The sequence below is a fragment of the Botryllus schlosseri genome, chromosome 15, assembly GCF_051294905.1.
Source record: "Botryllus schlosseri isolate E-star chromosome 15, Bs_hap1, whole genome shotgun sequence".
Lineage (NCBI taxonomy): Eukaryota > Metazoa > Chordata > Ascidiacea > Stolidobranchia > Styelidae > Botryllus > Botryllus schlosseri.
In genome coordinates, this window is record NC_137250.1 from 23933248 (window position 1) to 23955094 (window position 21847).

The following is a 21847-nucleotide window of genomic DNA, read 5'->3' on the forward strand; positions in this document are numbered from 1 at the left end:
AACCCATGGGGTTATTTTGACCAAAATCTCCCATTTTTGCTGTAGTGGCTAGATAGAAAATCGACTCAGTCGCACTATAAAGTTTAGAAATTCAATCTACTTGTTATTTTTGCACACAGAAGACTCTTTTAAATCAAAATACAGCCACAGCACTATATTTAGGGGTATTATATTTATCATAGTTATACACTTTCACGGATATCGTACATAAATATACTCCAGTCATGTACCGGTATATAAGTATTTACATGGATACTCAAATAACGTGGCATTAATTCAATCAGTTTTACTTCAACCACCTATTGTAAATTTGAAATAATCAGTTGAAATATAATAATATTCATTTATTATAAAGCACAATTGTTTTTTGTACGATTCTCGCCTGTAAGCAATTTAGTGCAGTTTCTCGAAAGGTTCCAGCAATGGTCTGCCATAATATATTCATCTCATCTGTCCTAATATCTTTCTGTTCCTGTTTTGATGTCTTGGTGGAACCTCTCCACTTGCTAATCAACAAGATCATCAGTAAATATAAGAAGATGACTGAACAGGAAGTGAACTTTTGTACTCGTCCCAAGTTTTTCATATGCAGATATGAATTTTCGGACCAACTGTTTCTAGTTGGGTGCTTTGTGATCAGTGATCCTCTAAATAGTTTAATGTTCGACATCTTAGGATAAATGCCATGCAGTGAACTCCTTCCTAATATGAAATTGGAATCTTTCATCCGTATTCGAATCGGAAATCTATCAAAGATACCCGATTTAAGCTTTTCGTTTGATAGGGATACTATAGGTATACCCACTTTGTTGATTCAGTGGAAAATTATCCATTTACAAGTCAAAAGAAATGAGACTCATATGAGTATTGTAGTTAAGCTTTTCAAGGACAAATTTTATAGCTTTATACTCTTTAATCTTGGTAGAATGACCAATTGACACAGGAGAATTTGTATTTCCGTTTTGCAAAAGTACAATTTTTAGGCTTGACTAACTGCTTTTTTGACAAACAAATATTTCGCACCAGGTCATGAAAATAATGATAGAATGACTGAGAATGACATGAGGGTTCTTCATAGTCAATTATCTATTTATGCGCAGTATAAAATTAGTAAAAACTACGATTTTCTTCCTATCAAGTGAAATATTCAAGGGTAGATACGGTAATTTTGGGCTTTTTTAGGGGTATAAATATCTCCTGAACAAGAGCCAATCTGGCAAAACTGATGTGATATTCGTAACCAGCAACCTCGAAAACCCCAGAAACTGCTCTCAGATGTTCTGCCAAAATTTTTTTTTTCATTTTGTCGACCAGTGTTATCAATCAATCAGTTTTTATTAATATTTTCATCATTTCAAAACGTCACAAGACTGCGATACAATGAAAAGATAGGAAGGTGTCGAAACAACTTGGAGTAGCCTTCAAGATCAGACACCCACCTTAGCCTAGGCGAAGTAAATAAGAGGCATGCACACTGAATGAAAAGTAATGCAGAGAATATAAGACGCAAGCGACAAAATGAGGTGGCATGTGGCGGAGAGCGAGGTCGATGTTCGGCCGTGGTCCGGTAATCCTGAAGGCTGGCTAGTATTCATTTAGAAGAAATTGCTTGTATTTCGACTTGAATGCGGACATGCTCGACGACTGTCGGCGAGATGCTGTTCGACAATTGGGGTCCGGCATACTTGATAGAGCAATGCGTTTTCTTGTATTCCGTCCTGATCATATGGTAGTTGTTCTTTGTTGACGCGTGTGTGCTGTACTTGTGCGCTTTTGACTCCGAAGTGAAGTACTGTAATTTTCCAAGTTTAGTACGCCCCCATGTATAATACGCACCCTTAAAATAGCATGTAATTTTTGTGAAAAAGCCTGTACCCGTGTATAGTACGCACCCTGCATTCGCAGTACATGAATAGCTGTGTTTTAATATATGATGTTGTCTGTTTTGCGATGTCACTGTTCAACAATCATGACATAACCATCGCTAATCATAATACAATAAGTGCATTGTCTCTAAACGAGACTAGATAGTAGCCAAACCCTGCGAGGCTGGCGACGCGACAGTTCAAGCTCGCGACACACGACATCTTGCGCACGAGGCCTATTACAATTACAGATGTGATTGCTCAAGCCAACGGTTATGTCGGGCGCACCAGTCCTGTTGGAGATGCGACTGATTACGCAAGCGATTATATCTTGTGCACATGGCCTCTTGCGTATGCGTATTAGGGTAGTCGTCGAAATTTGCAGTAGCCTCGATGATCACCAGATCACTTTGCTGCTCACAATTACTAGGCTGATATATGTATGCATCATATGTACCGTGATACCGATCGTGGTATATATCTACTACCATATTATACATTTTATATCACAATTCTTTTATGAACTGCATTTCCCTTACTGCGTCATGTCAATCTTTTCAATGACACCCGTAGTTTGAATTACATGTTTGAATTCTTTCATGACGATCAATCAATGTTTTCTCTCACACACATTTTCATTCCTTTTTCTTTTGTATTGCAGTTGGAAGCCACAGTGGCCTGTACCCATCACTCGATGAGTACATGGGACTCAATCTATCGTCTGCCGAAGTCCAAAGTCAACTAGCTGTCATACCCGCCCAAGCACAAACCGTTGCTATTCCTACAGCATCACAAGTTCCAGGTAAGGTCTTCCCCCTCTCGATACTATTTTAAACCTGAAATTGGTTGTACTTTGTTAACAAACGTAAATTTATTTTAGTAAAGGTTGATATTTTTATATTTGGCTGTATTTATGTAGAAATCTCTATAGGAACCGTTGTGTCATGGGATTCGCAATTCATAACAAGAAACAAACGTTTTGGCTCGACAGACTTGCGCAACTAGATAATTCCTATTAGACTAATTATTAGAGTGAAATGCCAGGAATTTAATTCTAATCTAATTTGCCAAATGCTCCTACGCTCTCATTTTAATTCTATTCTGATTTCTGGTTTGCCTGAAAATGCTCCAGGAGAACTGTACAGTGCGAAACGAGCCAAGCTTGCTGCACAGACATTTTCCATTCTCGTGCTTATGAGAATCAACTATGATTTGATATGAACTGAAATTGATTTTTATTGTAATTCTTTATCATTCATAATTTTATTCATTTTCCAAGTTTTTCTGGATTCAGGAATTTTAGTTGTAATCTTATTGGGAAAAGTTGAAAATGTTCCAGTTATCCAACTCAGGCCTCAACTATTGAGACTGGTATAATTTCCTTGTTGTAATTCATCATCTCTGACTTTGTAAATGTGTTCTATCCAAGGACTCGTGGCTCCCGTTAGCGGTCAAAACAACGTCGGAATTCTACGATCGGAAGTAAAAGGCGGCATTCGTCAAATCGTCGTTTGTAAAGATCGTAACGGAAAACTCGGAATCCGCATCAAGTCAATTAGTAAGGTCGGTATCATTTACAAGGCTGCGGCTCGGTAAAATCGAGTGCCTGAGCGATTCATTACTGAATTGAGTATTTGGCTTCGAGTCAAGTATCAATCGGTATGAGATTACAACAATATGCATGATGTGGAAAGTTCAAATATGTAGCTTTTTTGCAACCACAAAGAAAATAATGCCAGATCTACATGAGATTAAGATGATTTGTGTTTTTTTTTAATGATACTTATTTCATTGCACTTGCTGACAATGCTGTGGGTTGATCATGACTTCACAAATATGTCATTTGGACTAACGTGTGTATCTTTGTACTACATGTTATGATGCTGCGATACGACCGATCGAGGTTTACAGCTTTCAACAGTGAAAAATAGTATCCAAACTATAATTGTCGTTGATAAATTAACTCTTAGAGGAATGGAATTGAAATTCCCTGATATTGTAGTACCGGTACTAAAAAAATCGTCTCCCACTACTAGACATTAGAATTAATACACAATTCAGATTCAATAACTCGAATATCATTGTGCTCAGCCCTACTCGTATACTTGCAAACAAAGATTTTTGTCAATATACCATTTTTGCAGGGTATTTTCGTGGCTTTTGTCGGCAAAGACTCGCCTTGCGCGATGGCCGGGATCCGTTTCGGCGATCAAATTCTGCAGATCAATAACGAAACCATCGCCGGGTACAGCACTGACAAGGTGATGGGCATTTTAAAGAAGGCGAATGCGCAGAAGATCGAACTGGCAATGCGTGACAGGTGGGCGGAGTCGACAGTGATGCTAATATTGATTGAATAATATATTGATATTGAACTAAACCCTAATTCGGCTGACACTCGTCAGGAGTAATCGTCAGCAACTAGTAGAGAATCAGAAAGAACATTGTATATCAACAATCGTATCCCAAAATAGGACATCGACGACATGAAATTCCTGCATTCTGCCATTGTCAAACAAGTATTGGATAATTCTACTGCGTAAAACTATCATAACAACAGATTTCACATCGTGAGGAAACGGCGTTCATTCATTTTTTCATTTGTGTGCTTCAGAGATTGTTATCAAATCCACTTGCCGAGTTTGCGTCCACATGAGTTCCTGTATTATATAAAAATTAGCTTCAGCAAACTTTTAGCTTAGATTACTTGAATTTTCACGCCTGTGACGTCATATTTGCTGAATAGATTGTTGAAAAAATGTTATTTTCGATTCTCAGCTAGTTCCATAGACGAGTGTCAGCCGAAAATATTTCAAATCAATTATATTAATCGACTGCATTGGTATACTGAAGTTGTCTAACCTACTAGAGACTCTTCGCATAATTAAAACTCATTTCATATCATTTCTAGACCATTCTCGAGGACTGTGACGATGCAGAAAGACAGTGCGGGTCACGTCGGTTTCATTTACAAGGACGGCAAAATCAGTGGGCTTGTGAAAGATTCGTCTGCGGCCCGTAACGGCCTTCTTATCGACCATAATCTGTGTGAAGTCAACGGGCAGTGCGTCGTGGGGATGAAGGTGAGATAGATTGGAGATTTTGCTCTCATCACAATATTCATTGCAAGAATATATATGAATGATATATTCGTATTGAGTTAAACCCAAGTGTATTCGGCTATATTGACGTTTTGAACAAGTGTCAGCCAATATGATTGCATATTGCAGTTTTGTACCTCAGAAGAAGCTCTTCATGAATGCATTTATTATAACTTGGGCTGGGCAAAATGGACTACGCAAGTGATTCGATCCTAAATCGATTATTATTAGACTTCAATTCGAGTGTCACTCATTATGATGTCGGAACAGTATGAATAATTTGAAGATCCAACTATGCACCGTTTATGTGGCCACAAAGAAGACAATGCCGGCGGGAGAAATAGCCTAGACTGTGACATCGGGCAACTAGGCCGAGATGGATGCCAGATTAAGAGACCGCAACAGCTGGTCGTTTCGGCATCCTCCTATCTGTTCATTACATCGCATTGTGTGTCTTGTATGTCGCATTGTACACTGTGTGTATGTCTTGGTCGGGCAGATGAAAATGTGATCTGACGCATGCATGTTGATATTGAATTCCAGTTCTACATCAAATTAAATAGGGTTACCATATTTTGGAAATCTGTAAACAGTACGGTACGCTTTTTTAAAATTTTCAGACTTGCAACACCTGAGGAAAATCCGGAATAAATGGTGAATTTTTCCCACTTCGTGGATGGTTCACTAGCAAAAAAATTAGTTTTTCTTTCACATTATCTGTTGGTTGACTAAAAAGAAAGGTCAGCTTTATGGCTCAGCTCCCGGAATAGCTTCCGGAGCGTTACTTCAGCGCTGATTTACTGTATCACAGTAGAATTTTGCCCTTTATTTAACCAAGATTCTGAAAAAAGAGGACAAAATCTCAAAAAAAAGGAGATTTGGGCGTCCTCCCAGGACACTTTAAAAAAAAAAGACAAATCCTCATAAAAGAGGACATATGGTAACCCTACATTAAAGATTGTTTTTTGGTCTCCGTCTACTTACTTCATTGCACTTTGTGACAATGCTGTGGGCTGATCACGACTATGTCTTTTCCACTAATTTGCGTAGCGTGGGGTGGAGTACATGTTTTGTATGCTACTATACAACTAATCAAGGTTTAATGACTTACAGTGGAAAATGTTATCGAAACTATAATTCACTTTTACAAGTTAGCTCTTAGCAGAGAGGAATTCGGAGCTCTGGTTGCTATGTCATACTTTACCATATTGGTTTCACTTTTGAATCCATGTGGAATTCGTGGTCCGATAAGAGACACTAGAAAAGTGAAAAGTTAAAATAAATGTATTGTATTCTTACAATGCATGGGATGGTAAGAGCAATCTTGAACTAAAAACTGGCTATTGGAGTGTCTGTAAAATTTTTGTTCATCCTCCATTGGTCACAGAATTTGAAATGTAAATTCAGTCTGGATAATCTATTTTATCAAATCAAAAATTTGGATGGATGCCTTTCGGCAGTGCCTCATCCGTATGAGTATATGTCCGTCCTTACCAAGGGGAGTGCTAACCTGCTCTCCTTTTCTTAGACACAGTGAGATACCGTCTGTATAATCTATATATAACCAATAATGTCCACAATAATAAGATTTACGGTGGTTGGTGTATAGCTAAAATTATTTTTCTTTTTCGTTTCAGGATAAACAAACGGCTGAAACTCTCGCTGCAAGCCCCGTTACCATGACGATCACAATCATGCCGACTTTTGTTTTCGAACACATCATAAAAAGGTATGACATCGATCGATATTCTAGTTCTCAACGCCCTGACCAACTCTCGAATTTTCATTCAAGCATGGACTTCGGACTCCTCAAGAAGTTTCAAGACCACTCGATCCCGGATATTTAAGTCTCTTTTGTTCGTCGTGTACATACTAGGTCTGTATTATGCAAGTTAACCAGAAATCACAAGATTTCACTAACTCGCAGGAATCGCGCACATTCTGTGGCATATGCAGGCCGATATTCCCGCGTTTGCGTGTCTTTTGGCGGGAAATTTCGAATCATAGAACTTGCGAACCTGCGGATCTCAGTTGCCGTTAGCCCTTTGCGGGTGATTATAAACTAATCGCGCTATACAATGTTCTGTCCACTACATCCTGCTGTTATGTACGCTCGTTGCTGCAGTTTACTGTATATTTCTACTTTCTTTACCCGATCGGGAGTTCCATTACGAATTCTGCGTGTATAATAGAATCATTTTCGTGTCTCAAATAAATCGTTTGTAAGCGCTTATTAAAGATGTGTTGTATTTGAAAGAATGAGAGCCCATAGCAGCCTGAAGTACAGCGGTGACCGATCAGTGTTCCGCGTGGGCCGAGCATTCTGAATTTAAATTCAGAGTTCATTGTCATGAGCATGGCAAATATCTTTAGAGCAATCGTGGATCGTTATCTCCTGTGGCATTTCTGGAAAACCAGATATTGGATCAGAAATCAAATCAGAGCAAACGTTTCACAAATTAGATTGGAATTAAGGCAAAAAAAACCGAAAACGGACATTTCCCTCTAATTAGTCTGAGGCAGGGGCCACCAACGCGGTGCCCGCGGGAATCTAGTTAATAGTATCGACGCGGAGATTGGCGCGCAGCAACGCAACTGAGCCCGAAGACGTTGCTGGTGTGATTCGTGTAACTATAGTGTAACGAATATAGTTACATTCATTTGCTAGGGGACCCGTTAAATAAGGTGTGAAAGGTACCAAGGTCTTCGTGAAGCATCAGAGTTCTGGCCGATCATATTCGATTAGATGCATTGTCACGTCATAGTCAAGATGCCTCGAAGAAGTGAAGTTTAGCTCGCATCCGAATCAGTTCAAGAAAAGCCAGCGTTCGTTCGCTGTTGACTTATGTTGTCTTCAGCAGTGAGATGTCAGCTTTTAGAAAACGTCACAGCGCGTCAGGAATGAAGTTGAATCATGACGATGCCTCGTCTGTGAAAGACAACGCGCTTCTAGGTGAGTCATCTCGCGTTTGATGAGGTACCGCCGTACCGGTAGTAGTCTGACGCAGACTTTGACTTGGACAACAAGATCATTCTACCTGTAGATCAGTGATTCCCAACCGCGGCTGTGTATCAAGTCTAAAGTAACGGATATTAGTTATGTCTATGCCCCTTCAGAAAATCATGAAGAGAATTCCTGCAGATTAGCGTTCTAACGCATCGAATACCCGTCACATAACGGAATATACCTTGAGTTCTACTGGTGATAGACCTTTAGTGTCTGTGAAGAGCACACTCCCATACAATTCTACTAACATCAAAACAACGACCAATAAGCCAAGCATAACTCGCAATAAGTTCAATATTTCATTCAATATAGCACGCACTCACTGATCTGCGACTATATCAATGCTAAAATATGCTTGTTTTATTGTTTTAAAATGTTCGACACCAAAAATGCTGGAAACCGCTGAATTAAATCGAAATGCCGGTAATCAAAATATAATCTACTTTGTGAAATGTTTCTATATGCTCTAATTTTAATTCTAATCCATTTTTGGTTTCCTGAGAATGCTACAGGAGAACTTTATAATGCGAAACGAACCGAGCTTGGTGTACAAATCTTTGCCATTCTCATGCTTACGAAAATGAACTCTGGTTTGTTTAGAACTGAACTTCATTTAGGCTGTATTTCTTTCTAGTTCGAAAGTCACAGCTTTAGCGAATTTGGTAGGCTAATTCTAATTTGAAAAGCTGAAAATTGTCTTTCGTTGTCCAATGTCCAATGTCCAATTCCGGTCTGGTGTGCTTGTCGGCAATACACCGACACGACATCAACAACTCACAATGGGAAACTGGTTCTGTATCTCGCTGCTAACCTCTCGCATTCTTACGACACGCCAGGCTACAGCGACGACGAAGACGGAGCAATGACTCCTGCAAAAGACCACCGAAGTGTCGCCAGCGTCAAGACCGACGCCACCATTCCGTCAGACATCGCGGCCAACTTTCTTACAGAAGGAGCAACGCGGTTTTCTGACGGCGAGTCGGACGAGATGGAAGAAGACCTGAACATTTTCAACAAGACTGTGCAAATTTCGGATCTTGACAAGGTAAGTACTGTTAGATAGACTTAATTGGTGCGGCTTTCCCGAGCTTCGACTATCAGTATCAGTATAATAACAGAATAAGTCATTTATTTTCATCCAACCGAAATGGCCTACACAACAATAAATACAGCAATACGATACAGAATATAACGCCGACGCAGTATTAGGTATTGGATAGGAATGATCTTTTCTATACGATTAGGTGCTAGGTAGTCCAACAATACCACTTTCGTGGGATGTTTGACTGCGTAGATCAGGGGTCGCCAACTCAAAACGGGTCGCTGGCCACTTTTCAAATTTCGTAGCGGCCGCGGGCCGCATGTATTCAATATCGATGTAAAATAGGCCACACAGCTTGGCAAACACGTTTTAAAACTTCACGTCAGTACAACGCTGTGCTATCTAACATAGGCGATGGGCATAGTTACGACAAAAGAAGTAATATTCGATCAAAGGAATACAAATACAACAAAAATCATGGTAATCAATTTCATAATATTCTGGACTCTGAGTTGTGCACGATAGGCTACCTGGCAACGCTTTTCATCGGAATCGATATTGGGACTAGCGAGAGGCGCGTAACTATAGCTGAAAGACCATCTCCACGTAAAGCTTGATTTATGGCGAAGCCTTAAGCCGTTTTCTAAGGGTCTATCGGTCTGAGCAGTGTTTGGGCCATTGCCCGTCAAGGCGATATGCCCAATTGCCCATTCATATCAGCTGATTTTCCCTCGATGGAATGCTGCTGCCATCGCCAAAGCCGTTTTAGTTAGTGAGAAGTAGTGATGTTATAGACATAGGAGAACAGTCTATTTTGAAACCACAACAACAACATGTTGAAACTGTCATCGCTTTCAGCATTTCAAAATGCTTTTCTTAGCATTCTTCCGAAATCTGACATCAAGTCGCGGGCCGCAAAATATGATTTACGAAAAATTTTGAGCTTACTTCAAGCCTTAAAAATTCCGGACATTAAGGCATACTTTAGAAATTCCTCCCGGACGCAGTAAAAGCAGTGAAATTCCGGACATGTCCGGGAAATTCCGGACGTATGATAACCCTAATATACAGTCAGCTCAATCGAGTACTCGTATGTCAGCACGACCGTATACTGTGTATAGTGTATGTCAGCATTCGTCAGCACGACTGATATTCTAGCCCGTTCATGCCCAGATAAATCACGCCACGCTGCTGCGAAAGATGCACGAAAGGTTCAAGAGGAAAGCGGACAAGTGGGAGCGACTCGCCTACTCTTTCGCGCGCTACGGCTTCGTCATGAACTTCGCAATCCTCGTCCTGCAACTCCTGCAAATGATTCTACAACAAGCCGCCAGCACCTGGACTCTAGGTTACAAGGACGCGCCGGTCAGAAGCGAGTTGAACAACTAGGAAATTTTCATCTTTTCCAAATTAGATTAGGAGTAGAATAATAGCTGCGCAGTTTTTTCGATAGAATTTAATGAATTCGCAACAAAATCAAGTTCAGTTCATACCAAATCAGAGTTCATACTCGTAAGCACGAGATGGCAAATGTCTGTACACTAAGCTTTTCGCACGGCACAGTTCTCCAGTAGCATTTTCAAGTAAACCAGAAATGAGATTAGAATTAAGAGGAGAGCATATAGAACCATTTCAGAAATTTGATCACAATTAGATGTATACCGGCATTTCGCTCCATTGATTGACTTAGTTATACAAGCCTGGTCAAGTGGTCAGATGACTTGATGCTAGTAAAACCGTCGCTCTTTTTAGGTCGAAAATGACAAGTCCTTGCTACAGAGTATGGGGTGGAAGAAACAGCCAAGCAACCAAACCGGTCTTACGTGGACTGACTTTCTCGAAGCTGCGCTCAGTCGCCAGTGTCTACAGGTGCGTTTAGGACGCGCTACCGCGGGACAGGCAGATATAGGCTACAAAAACTGCAGCATATTGGTTAACGGTATCATTGATATAGCCACCAAAATGGCCTGGATGCGACATTTACAAATCGGTACTCAAAGATTAGGTGTTCTAGACAGGCTATGAGGAAGCTATAGGCAGGCAGGAATGTAGATACTATAGTCAAAGTGGGTCTTAAACGATCTTCACACAAGCCCCAGCGTTTCGTTACGTTAGTCTCAGGGGATCAGTGTGATCAAGATTCAAGACGCACACCCTCTTATGTTAGGGTTACCATATTTTGGAAATGTGAAAAGAGGACACGTTTTTGGAGTAAATTACTGGAGTAAAATCCGGAAAACTGGTTAATTTTACCCGAATTCGTGGTTGGTTGACTAAAAAATGGTCAACTTTCCAGCTCAACTCCCGAAATCCCCGCCAGAACATTACTTGAGTAGCCTACTGATTTCATATATATCAGTCGAATTTTGACCTGTATTTAGCCAAAATTTTCAAAGAAATAGGACATTTGGGCGTCCTCCGAGGACGCTTTAAAAAAGAGGACGTATGGTAGGTAACCCTATCTTATTCACATTTGTACAGCATCAAGTCATACTGATTTGCACTAGCCTAATTATAGATTATACAATTAAATAACATATTCATACTGAAATAAACCCGAATCTTTTCGGGTGAAATTCGTCAATGTTCTCTTCAAGTCACTGACTATTACCTCTCTGTGCGTCACACGTAAAGATTCGGGTGTAATTCAATATTAATAGAATCATCATTTGTATATTGAAGTTCTGTACCTTCAAGAGTCTCTTCAAATACGCATAATATTTTTAGTTTATGTGGAAATCATGTTTCAATGGTGTTTTGTTCCTTTAATTCTAATGTTGATGCACAGTTCATTTGTCCACCAGTATTCTGCAGTAGCCTATTGTAATGTAATTGGATAGATTTAAGCAGGATTCGCCGAAGCCTTGCAGATTAGCGTAAGGGCCAGTCAGGTAGTCAGCAGAACCACTGGACTTGTATTCAGACAGCGCACGGTTTAATCACCGCAAGCACGGCTCTCATCGCCGGGCTGCAGTTGAAGCTGAAGTTGAGCGAAAAAGCAGAACGGTATCGAAAAGGCGCTAAAGTATACGGGAGGCTTCTGCGAGTCAGTAGTTATTATCTCATGATGGTGGAGAGTGGCGGTAAAGTTGATGATGTTACGGGTTTATGGCGGGAGGCGATGAAGAAGGAAGGGAAATGGATTCCGCTTGTTAAGAGTTACGTCCCAATGTGAAATAAAATTGCCATGGTCTTACTTGCATCGGTAACGTTCAGACATTGCTGTACAACTGCTGCGCTTTTTTCTAACAGACGTGTACTGTAAAAACTACCAATGTATAGTCATAGTTGACTGCCAACTATACCTGCCTGATTTTTTAGTATGGTTCTAAATCTAGATGCGTATTTTGAAAAGTGAGATGAGTTTCATAGTAGAGGTCGACCGATTATCGGCTTGGCCGATTATCGGCGCCGATATTTGGAACTTTCTCGAATATCGGTATCGGCCAATCTAGGCCGATATCGCGACCGATATTTTATATCTAACTACAATCTACATTTTCTGAACTGATCTGCAATTCTGTATCATGTTTTGATTTTCGGGTTATCCCAAATTTCAACGAATGTTCACAATTAAGCAATAAGTCTTTTCGATTTCAGTTTTCTCGTTTGTTGTTCACCTTTCTGTCGCATGAACAAGTGCCACCTTGCCTAATATATAATATTTTTGGCGAAATAGTTCTCTGCTCCTTCCATATTAATATCGGCCTCAAATATCGGTTATCGGCCTTATGAGCGTCGAAATATCGGTATCGGTATCGGCCTGTAAAAATCAATATCGGTCGACCTCTATTTCATAGTTGCGCATTTAAAATTTTTCTAAAATTAGTTGCCGAACAACTATAAAACAAGTGTCGTCGTTTGGTGTGAATCGTGATAACTGTGTTCTGTTGTGTGATGTTCTTGCAGCCATTGCTCCTCCCGAGTCGAAACCCCTCCCATTTCAAGCTTGTAAGAATGTTGATGTGGAAAGCCGATCCTATCCTGATAATAAATTCCTATTTTAAAGGTGGTTAAAATTTCCATTCCTGGTCGCGACTTTTGAAAATCCAGTAGTTTGTACAAGTCTTTATTCTGAGCCTCGACAAATATGAAACCACGAGTCGAAGCCATTTTATTATCAACCGTTTACTCCTGGAAGCGAAAAGAACCTTAAAAAACCGAAACGAGCTCGTTATATATTGCATTCATTCGTAGGCTATAGCATATTTCTATAATTCTGAAACATTAGAAAATGGCGTAGTGTGTTACTATGCATCGACTCAACCAAGGTGTTTCTAACGCTGATATGATTATGTCGACTGCAAATAACCACAACTGGCAATTTGCGAATGGCCGCTTGCGTAACGAAATACTTGAACCTCTACGGCATACACAAATTGGTTTGTTAATCTTTCGTAACTTACACTATAGTAGTTTAGTGTCTGCTCGAACTCCATGATTTTCTTGAATCGCGTGGATATCAACCCATCTCTGGCAGGCTGGTCTGGATGGCTCTTCGATATCTCCCAATCCGTGTAGAATCCATAGACATAGCTCTGGATTTTAGCCTATCGAAAGCGACGGGTATTAGTGAGGAAATATACTATGTTCTCGTGCTTTTAAGAAGGTGACCACGCGTTGTAAATAAACAGTCGTCGGGACCGGTGATGATTTTTCTTCCAAAAAGCAACACAGCAGGCCACCCCAACAATAACACCCAGGATCGGCCAAATAATAAGGTGGGCCACTTGCCCGGCTGTGACGACCTGAGTTTTTATCGCCACGCCGTTTGTAGAGATATTAAGGCCAGTTTTGGATTGCAAATATAAGCAGTCTATTGTAGAGTTTACTTTCCCGTAATCTTCAGCGTATTTTGCAACCTGTCGTTTCATTATTTCACCATCAAGGTCGCAAAATTCCGGCAAGAACGAACACGGACTGTGCAGATAATCGCCGCCACTCAGATGCAATTCGTTCTCGTACAACAGTAGCAAGTTGGGATCTTGTTGTGTTGTCATTGTGGTGGCTTCTGTGACACTACTGGTAGTCTGGAAAGAGTCGCCCTCGATTCGAACGTAGATTTGCAGGCAAGGGAATAGTCTTTTCTTCCCTCTGTGGTAGTTGAGAGTTGATACATAGCAATGCGTGTAGCTGTGGTCGACTTTTTGCATGACTGGAAGAATGATAATTAATTGATCAACACCGATGCATGTAATGGAACGAACGACACGCCACTGGAAATTCAGCGCAATACTAATTAACCGTAAGTAAATCATCTGGTTATTTGATTGCTCTGTCTGATTTATGAAGAGGTTACAGTAATTATTCTACAGCATCGCGTGCAACAAAGCTCGTGGATCTTATCAGTGTTGGGATGACTCGAGTCAGACTCGAGTCACCTTTTTCGTATGACTTGACTTGACTCGAGTCACTTTGCAAAAATGACTTGACTTGACTTGACTCGGCGCTTCAGAAATGTGGATTGACTCGTGACTCGGAGCAAAATTAACGAGTCAATTTCAAGTCATTAAGTAAACGGTGTCGATTGAATCACCCTTATCTTATGTATGTTCGAGTTGTCCGTGATACGTCGGTGTAACCTATGAGAGCAATCAGTCATTCACTGATTGTACGTTTCACTAATCCTCGATTGTTACATCACAAATAAATTGACCGCTAACGACGCGATCACTGCTTACGATGTAGGAGCAGTAGTATCGATGTTTCTTAGACGGCTCAGTGCTTACATTGCGCAGTGCTCACGTTTACCAACACTCTTATATGAATTAAATCGAACGAATATAGTTTATGCCCGTATATTCTCACGGATGTGTAGAGGGGTAGTGCCTATTGTAGCACATCAATTTGTTCAACTTATCGAGGCTTCATATTCGATACTCTATATTGGCTAATAAAATCAGACTGTAGCATGTAGAATGTAGATATATAGTTACTCGCGTATTTTATTAGCAGTTCTACGTGTGTGTGAGCAACGCAACACCATTTTGCATGTATATTTAACTTTATATTTGTTATTTGATTTAAGATAAATGGCCAATTAATTTGTCAATCACCCAGTTAGCAAAATGTAATGACTTTGCGTCATCACTCATACTTCGAAAGCTCAATTTGACTTGAATCGTGACTTGACTCGTGACTTGACTTGACTTGACTCGACTTGACTCGAGTCACCTCCAAAAATCGAGTGACTTGACTTGACTCGAGTCACTTTTGAAAATCGATTGACTTGACTTGACTCGAGTCAAAATGTGCAATGACTCGAGATGACTCGTGACTCGAAGGTAGTGACTTGATCCCAACACTGGATCTTATATGTGAACAGGTTTACGTAATTCGATCATCAACTGGATAGGTAGGCTGTTGTAGTAGAACTGGAAGCATCGTAGTACATTTCTACTGAAGTACGGGGACAGAGATGGACAAGGACAACTTGATTTTTTTGTGTGTCTTTTCCAAATTTGAATTAGAATAGCAGCTATATACAGTTTTTTTTTCACACTAAATTACAATCGCTGAATTCGCAAAACTTGAGAATTGAATGAAATCCGAATTAGAAAGAAATTCAACTAAAATCAAGTTAATTTCATATGAAATCAGAGTCCATTCTAGGCCTAGTTTTGCCGAAAAATGTAGAAGTAGTTGAAAACCAGAACAACCTCAGTAAGTATAGCGCAAATTGGCGAAACCTAATTGAGTAACCCTACTTCGTTATACTGACCACCTGTGGCAGCTAGCATTCTCAGTAATGACTTACCGCGACATTTCGCCGGCGTGAATTTACTGCTCAATATTCCCGGAGTCGATTTCAGCAACGTGACAATCACCAAATCGAGCGACAGGATCAGGAGTAGGGTCGAGAAAGCGAGTGAAATCTGATCGAACTTCGGCAACACTGTCACGTTCAAACGGAAACCTGAAAAATAAGTCCGAGATTCAGGCACATGCGATTCGTAACGACTTGGGATTCAGCGGAATTGAAAAATATAGATATTCAATTCATATTGAAATAAACCAAACTATTTTCGGCTGACACTCGTACCGTGTAATCATCAGCAACTATAGTTTTATGCCGCCCTGTAAAGGTTGTGTCGTTTTCACCAAGTATACCCACAATCGCACTGACACTGACATTCATAAGCTACACTATTCTATCGTTTTAGCAGAACAATTCTATCTGTCGTGTATTGGCGTTTCTTTTTTCATTCTCAAACCCTAATGGAACGAAGGAATTCATCCGTACGCCCGCTCTTGTTTTGTGCAGCAGAACCTTCACATTTTAATTACATTCAAACAATCCAGAACGGCTCTTCTCTCACCGAGTCCAGTCGCTCCTCTTCGCGACGGGGTGACGGCTCGGAATTCCATCGGAATCTCTCAATAACCATTCATTTAATACTGGAAAATCGGAAACGGCGATCAGATCTCACAAAACCGTATGAGATTACTTCTCCTCAATCCAACTTTCCGCGTGAAGCTCGAACAGTTATAATTGATACATTGACGAATAAGAGTTGATCAATTGGTGACTGAAAGCACGAATCACAATTGTCGCGTCGCACTCTATTGACCTTATGTTGCCCGCGAATTTCAAACGTCTCCCGAGCACCTGACTAATTCTGTTCCGAATCGAGTCGAGTGTTCCTATAACCTTGATTATGACACCATGCATAATAAGAATGAACAGCAAAGTAAAGTTTTTATCTTTCAGATTAAAAATATCGCCAGTTACAATATACATAACTGCGACTATATAGGGCTTCGTTACAATATCTTTACACAAAAAGTCATTTTAATGAACATGCGTAGCCTGAATATTTTCTATCCTGTGATCAAACCGATCCAGGTTTTAAAGCTCTCGACTGCGGGAAGAAAGTGTGGAAATGGAAATGATAATAATTCTTGCCGATTAGATAGTTCTTCGACACTAGTTTTGGTACTCTAAATAAGAAACACATACTATGTACCAGACTTTCATCATTACAATAAATACTTGACTAAGATTAGATGAATATTTGTCTCCTATACTCCTGAGCAACGCCCGTCCTGTTGAGAATGCTTTGAATTAAAATTGGCAGGTAAGGTGTGTTTTGATCGCGACAGCGACCTACTGATATAGCTGCAACCTCGCACTGCACCTCCCTAATCCAATCTGCATAGATCGCCCAGAGAGTAACTTCTTTTAAGGGCTCCCCGTGAGCACCAAGACTTTCACTAACCGCAGACTCGACTCCGCTTTTGAATTTTCGAAAGATTTTCAATCCGGTTTTGCTCAGTGGTGCGTAACTTTTGCTAACCTCGCGAACCCTATCTTTAATCCGCACCATTACTCATCTAATACATTACTGCACAATACTAGTACACAAAATGAACTGTGCATTACCAACGGTATTAAAAGTACAAAACCATTAAAACGTGATTTTCATACAAAACTAAAACAGATATCCAAATCGCTGGGTTGCGGCCTTCGTGTGAACCCCGGTTATAAGCTTAAGATCCACTGATCAAGAGTTAGGCGATATATATCCTGACTTCCGCTGAAGCAACTTGCAGTCAGGAATGCTGATCCGACCAGAATCTCGGTGTTCGGCGCAACTTCGACAAAAAAAGCCTTTTAACACGATTGGGAACACTTTTTTTATTCCTCTGAGGGATCTTTCGGAACAATGTTATTTCAATTGATTCGTCATAATCGGATCAGACGAAAGTTTACATCCATCACGATTTTTCGGAACCGTTCCCGACGTCAAACGGAACGCCATGTCATTGTCTACTTTGAGAGAAATATGTGGGACGGATTTTTCTCGAGGTGTTCCAACGCGCGAATTTAAAGCGGAATTTTTCTGACAGCAGATTGCAGCTCTCTAGGGAATGCGTTTTTTATTTAATTTTCACGCTGCTGAATTTATCTCGCAGGGTCGAGTCGATATCACACAATGTCGGCGATTATCTCCACAACATGGTAGAGTATTGGGAGTCGAGATCTTCAACTGTGACACTGGGGATATTGATGTTAGATCCTTGCAGACTGTAGTTGGCGCTCAAGCAGATGTCGAATTGGCGTCGTAAATTTCTACACACTAGATGACTATAGAGTAATTAGTCTAATCAGGCAGAACCTACTTGAGTAGCCTACTCCAGAAACGCAAATTTTAATTTTGCGGTTATCTAATTTTAATGCAATTTGTGAAATGTTTCAATGCTCTTATTTTGATTCTAATCTAATTTTCGTGAATGAGAATCAGTACTGGTTTAATATGAACTGAACTTTATTTTTGTTGCATTTCTGTCCGATTCAGAGTTTAATGCAATTTCTAGGCTTTTGCGAATTCAGTAATTCTAATGTAATTTGAAAAAATACCGCGAAGCTATAATTCTAATTTTTATCTAATTTGGAGAAGCTGAAAATTTTCCAGTTGTCCGACTCTAGTCCGGATGTAGCCTTTCTAGTTTATTTCATGCCCATTGCAATGATGCAACAGCTGTTCAAATAAATACCCTGAAATTTTGGAAATGCGACATGCCATATCTTTTGAATATCGGCCGTATGCATTGGTTTTTATCGCTATCTCCCCCAAAAATCCCAAATCGACCGGGATCTGGCTCTTATAGTCATGATGGCGAAGTCAGAATCCACTCACCGAATCCAGTAGCGCCTCCCTTTTTGAGTGGTCTCGGGCGAGGAGGTGGCGGTCGATACATGTTCCTACGGTCCGGTGTCCTGATCATCGTGCTCGTCGCGGCTTCGTCCTGTCTGCTGAAACATCAAGGTGTCAAGTCGTTCTCGGATACTGCGTCCTATCGCGGGCCAACCTGTTTAGCGTGAGCATTCCAAGCCACACAGCTTTGGGTTTTTCGCTTGTGGACGTCAGGGTGATGGCCAGAAACACGGAATCCAGAAAAATGTGACACAAAATAAGTTCGAAACAGGCAATTTTTGATAAATTATACCTCAAGTATAACTTAAATTCTTCGTATTAGTTTCGAAATAACGACATTACACGCTTGTACCTTGATGGTTGCCATCCTAATTCCATAAATCAGAATCAACCGAGAATATAATTACGAAAAAAACATATGCAACTCGATATAATGAATTGAAACTTAAATTTCATGAGAAATTTTTTGCTGTCTTTTTGATATCACACGCGTTATATAACCTATGTATTATTGACGTTTTTGTTGGGCAATGTCCCGTTGAAAGCCATCGACTAGATTTTGAACGCTGAGTTTCTTTTGAAAAATGTTTGCTAGATTCTGTAAACTATCGCTAAAATGTAACGCTACAGTTTTGTTTAAAAAATCTTCTCAGCTTTCTCATATTGCTGTTATTAAACTATAGGCTACTTTTAACACTTTGGTACAACACTTGTATCGTTGGAGCGTAGGAAAACGTTCTAAAGCAGTTTAAATTTCGGTGTTCTGGTGGCCCGCAGCGCCGTTTAACCAATTTGAAGTAAAGGGCCGTGCGCCACAACATACGACATGCCTCGCCTATCACAGTATCACACACACAGTGTGCGCGGTTCGAATAACTTCGGTCAGACCCAGTCTGCTTATAGCAGAAAACAAACAGCAGACAGCATAGCTCGAACAATAACTTTTCCCTGCGGTCGAACTCAAAGCTACCAGAGAAATCTCTTTCCGCGTCAAGCCGCAAAACGACTCTTTCCTGTTGTTGCACTCACGTCATGCTCGTTACCATACGATTATTTCCTCTAACAGTTAATGGTCGAATCTGAAATCCTGTCCCGTGAATACGTTCTTTCGGGTTATACCCGGTAATTCTAAGGTGAGGGATCATGGTCGCGGAAAACGATGTCAAACTACAAGTCCAAGACAGCGGTGTCATGTTTTGGCAATTGTAACGCGGAAGTTGTAAGCAATGCTGCAGTGTAGAAGTCTTCATTTGACTAGGTTTGAAATTAACGCATCGTTTAGACGCTAAATTTTAAGCCGAATGTCTGCTGTTGACATTGAGCATGTTATTTGTTCACCTTTATATGCATTTTGATTAGGATTCAATGGATAGGCTGCAGCATGCTCTATTTGCTATATAATGTGCTGGCGAACCACGACGTCGTATAATTAATTCCAAATCATATGTTGTACCTGAGTGATTCGATTCTGAATCGAATATTAGGCGACGAGTCGGGTCGGTTGTCACTGTCACCCATTACGACGTCACATCCAGTGTCGTTTATGTGAAAAGTTCAAATAAATACCTTTCATGTAACTTTACGGTATACAAACAACAAAATACCAGATCTACGCCACAAAAGATAAGATGTCATATTTTCGACCGTACAAACCCCATTGTACGCACCAGAGATGGTCAAAGTATTCACCGACGAAGCCCCGAAGGCTCCGACGTGAATTATGGGTTAAGCTTTTTCCATGCTCTTACAGAACGAAAGCGAATAAGGCATGCTCAGGAATATAGCATTTGCATGATGTGTTAGGAGGGCCTGTGACCGAGCTAGCATATAGCACTGTATACTGCACGTGTGCAATAAACCTTCAAAATAGAAGTAACGCCGGAATTTCTACTCAAGTAGAAGTAAGAGAGGTGGTTCACAAGTAAGTTGGTATTCTACGCTTATTTTTACCTACAAAACTGTCAAGTAGAAGTAGTCTAAAATCATGACTACTTAAAAAGTAGTATAAGTTGCTAAAATCTACTTCAAGTACTTCAGCAAGTAGAAGTACTTCGTTATTGACCACCTCTGGTACGCACTTTGTGACAATGTTGTGGGTTGATCACGATTTCACAATATCTCATTGCTACATGTTTAGTATGCTGAGATACCACCAATCGAAATTTACAGCTTATAATTCTCTTCGATAAATTAACTCTTAGTGGCCTCGCCACCTCATCCGTGCAAGCGGTGTCTTACAAAAAGCCTAGAGGGGGGCCGTGCTATAAGTCGGCAGTTACGGAAAATAATGAAGATTATCGGCCTGGTGTAAATGACCATAGTAGTCGACAAACACCATGAATACCTCAAAACAAACAAACAAGCTCTTAGTGGCACGTGGCAAGTATCGTATAATTTCAGCATTCGAAAAGGTCATCTCACAATACTCGATTCAGCTTCATTGTACCCAGCCCTAGTTAGGTGTTGATGTATCTCTGATTAGAAAAGTGTTTGATTGATATTATCCTCATTTGATAACCAATTGAACAGGAAATGAACCGCCCCGCAGAAATGTCTTCGATTTATCGAGGATTTAAAACTCACTTGTCTGTGAACTTCATCCACAGCTTCGTTCTTTTCCTTTCCTTGATTTCCATGGCGCCTTCTCGTGGAGCATACGAATACGATATAATTTGCGAATAAACTATATTTTCTTCATAAACAAAACGGTTTGTGCCTGTTAGTTGTTATGTATTAGGAGAGCTACGCTCTAAATATGATGTATAGTATTAAATTGAAGATTACAGCGTGAAATAATTTTAGTAGCAGACATTTTCTTCAGAAGTCAGAGTGAGGGTTTATTCATTTCGTGAACCATGAAATACAGGAGATATTAGCCTACTAATAATCATGCAAGTCGTGAGTGGGATATTATTTTATACTTACCAAACATACACTAGAATGATTAGATGGTATATTGACGCGAACATCCGATATGACTGAAGTCTACAATGCCGGGGTCTACAGATTTCGAATTAATGATGATCGACTTCTTTCCTTAGTTAAGGATGAGGGGCTAAACATATGGAACCGTGTCAGGGCGTCCAGGACAAATACTAGCGTGCGTTCTGAAATTTCCAGATCGATTTTGACACACCGACGTCGCCTGTACGTGTCCCTTATGCTTTAACATG

The 21847-nt window shown here is 40.3% G+C and overlaps 4 protein-coding genes and 1 non-coding gene across 10 annotated transcripts in view; 2 read left to right on the top strand and 3 right to left on the bottom strand.

Annotated features, from left to right (window-relative positions):
- The window catches only part of LOC145457827 (syntenin-1-like), a 97033-nt gene extending 89829 nt beyond the window's left edge, over window positions 1-7204 (top strand). The window contains exons 4-9 of the mRNA XM_080336121.1: window positions 2527-2667; window positions 3295-3428; window positions 4010-4185; window positions 4777-4948; window positions 6604-6695; window positions 6759-7204. Of these exons, the coding sequence (XP_080192247.1) occupies window positions 2527-2667; window positions 3295-3428; window positions 4010-4185; window positions 4777-4948; window positions 6604-6695; window positions 6759-6813 (770 nt within the window). The 3' untranslated portion in view covers window positions 6814-7204. The remainder of the gene's footprint in view (window positions 1-2526; window positions 2668-3294; window positions 3429-4009; window positions 4186-4776; window positions 4949-6603; window positions 6696-6758) is intronic.
- Window positions 1-21847, bottom strand: part of LOC145457804 (RNA polymerase-associated protein CTR9 homolog) — a 486484-nt gene that overhangs the window by 250959 nt on the left and 213678 nt on the right. The window lies entirely within an intron of this gene.
- On the bottom strand, window positions 6397-6498 carry LOC145458164 (U6atac minor spliceosomal RNA). The gene has a single exon (XR_013921085.1). It is a non-coding gene; the product is annotated as a U6atac minor spliceosomal RNA (small nuclear RNA).
- LOC145457829 (uncharacterized) lies at window positions 7759-12317 on the top strand. Its single transcript, XM_080336127.1, has 5 exons — window positions 7759-7919; window positions 8810-9018; window positions 10189-10380; window positions 10768-10884; window positions 11939-12317. The coding sequence occupies exons 1-5, from the start codon at window positions 7832-7834 to the stop codon at window positions 12188-12190; spliced, it is 858 nt and encodes a 285-aa protein (XP_080192253.1). The 5' UTR covers window positions 7759-7831; the 3' UTR covers window positions 12191-12317.
- LOC145457828 (uncharacterized) lies at window positions 13128-21366 on the bottom strand. Of its 5 annotated transcripts, none has more exons than XM_080336123.1 (4): window positions 21258-21366; window positions 18657-18769; window positions 15773-15931; window positions 13128-14170 (listed from the first exon to the last, which is right to left on the bottom strand). In XM_080336123.1, the coding sequence occupies exons 1-4, from the start codon at window positions 21308-21310 to the stop codon at window positions 13617-13619; spliced, it is 879 nt and encodes a 292-aa protein (XP_080192249.1). In that variant the 5' UTR covers window positions 21311-21366; the 3' UTR covers window positions 13128-13616. The 5 variants fall into 5 exon arrangements, with proteins under 5 accessions (XP_080192249.1, XP_080192248.1, XP_080192251.1 ...); XM_080336122.1 differs by having other exon boundaries at window positions 18657-18772; XM_080336125.1 differs by lacking the exon at window positions 21258-21366 and adding an exon at window positions 18829-19764.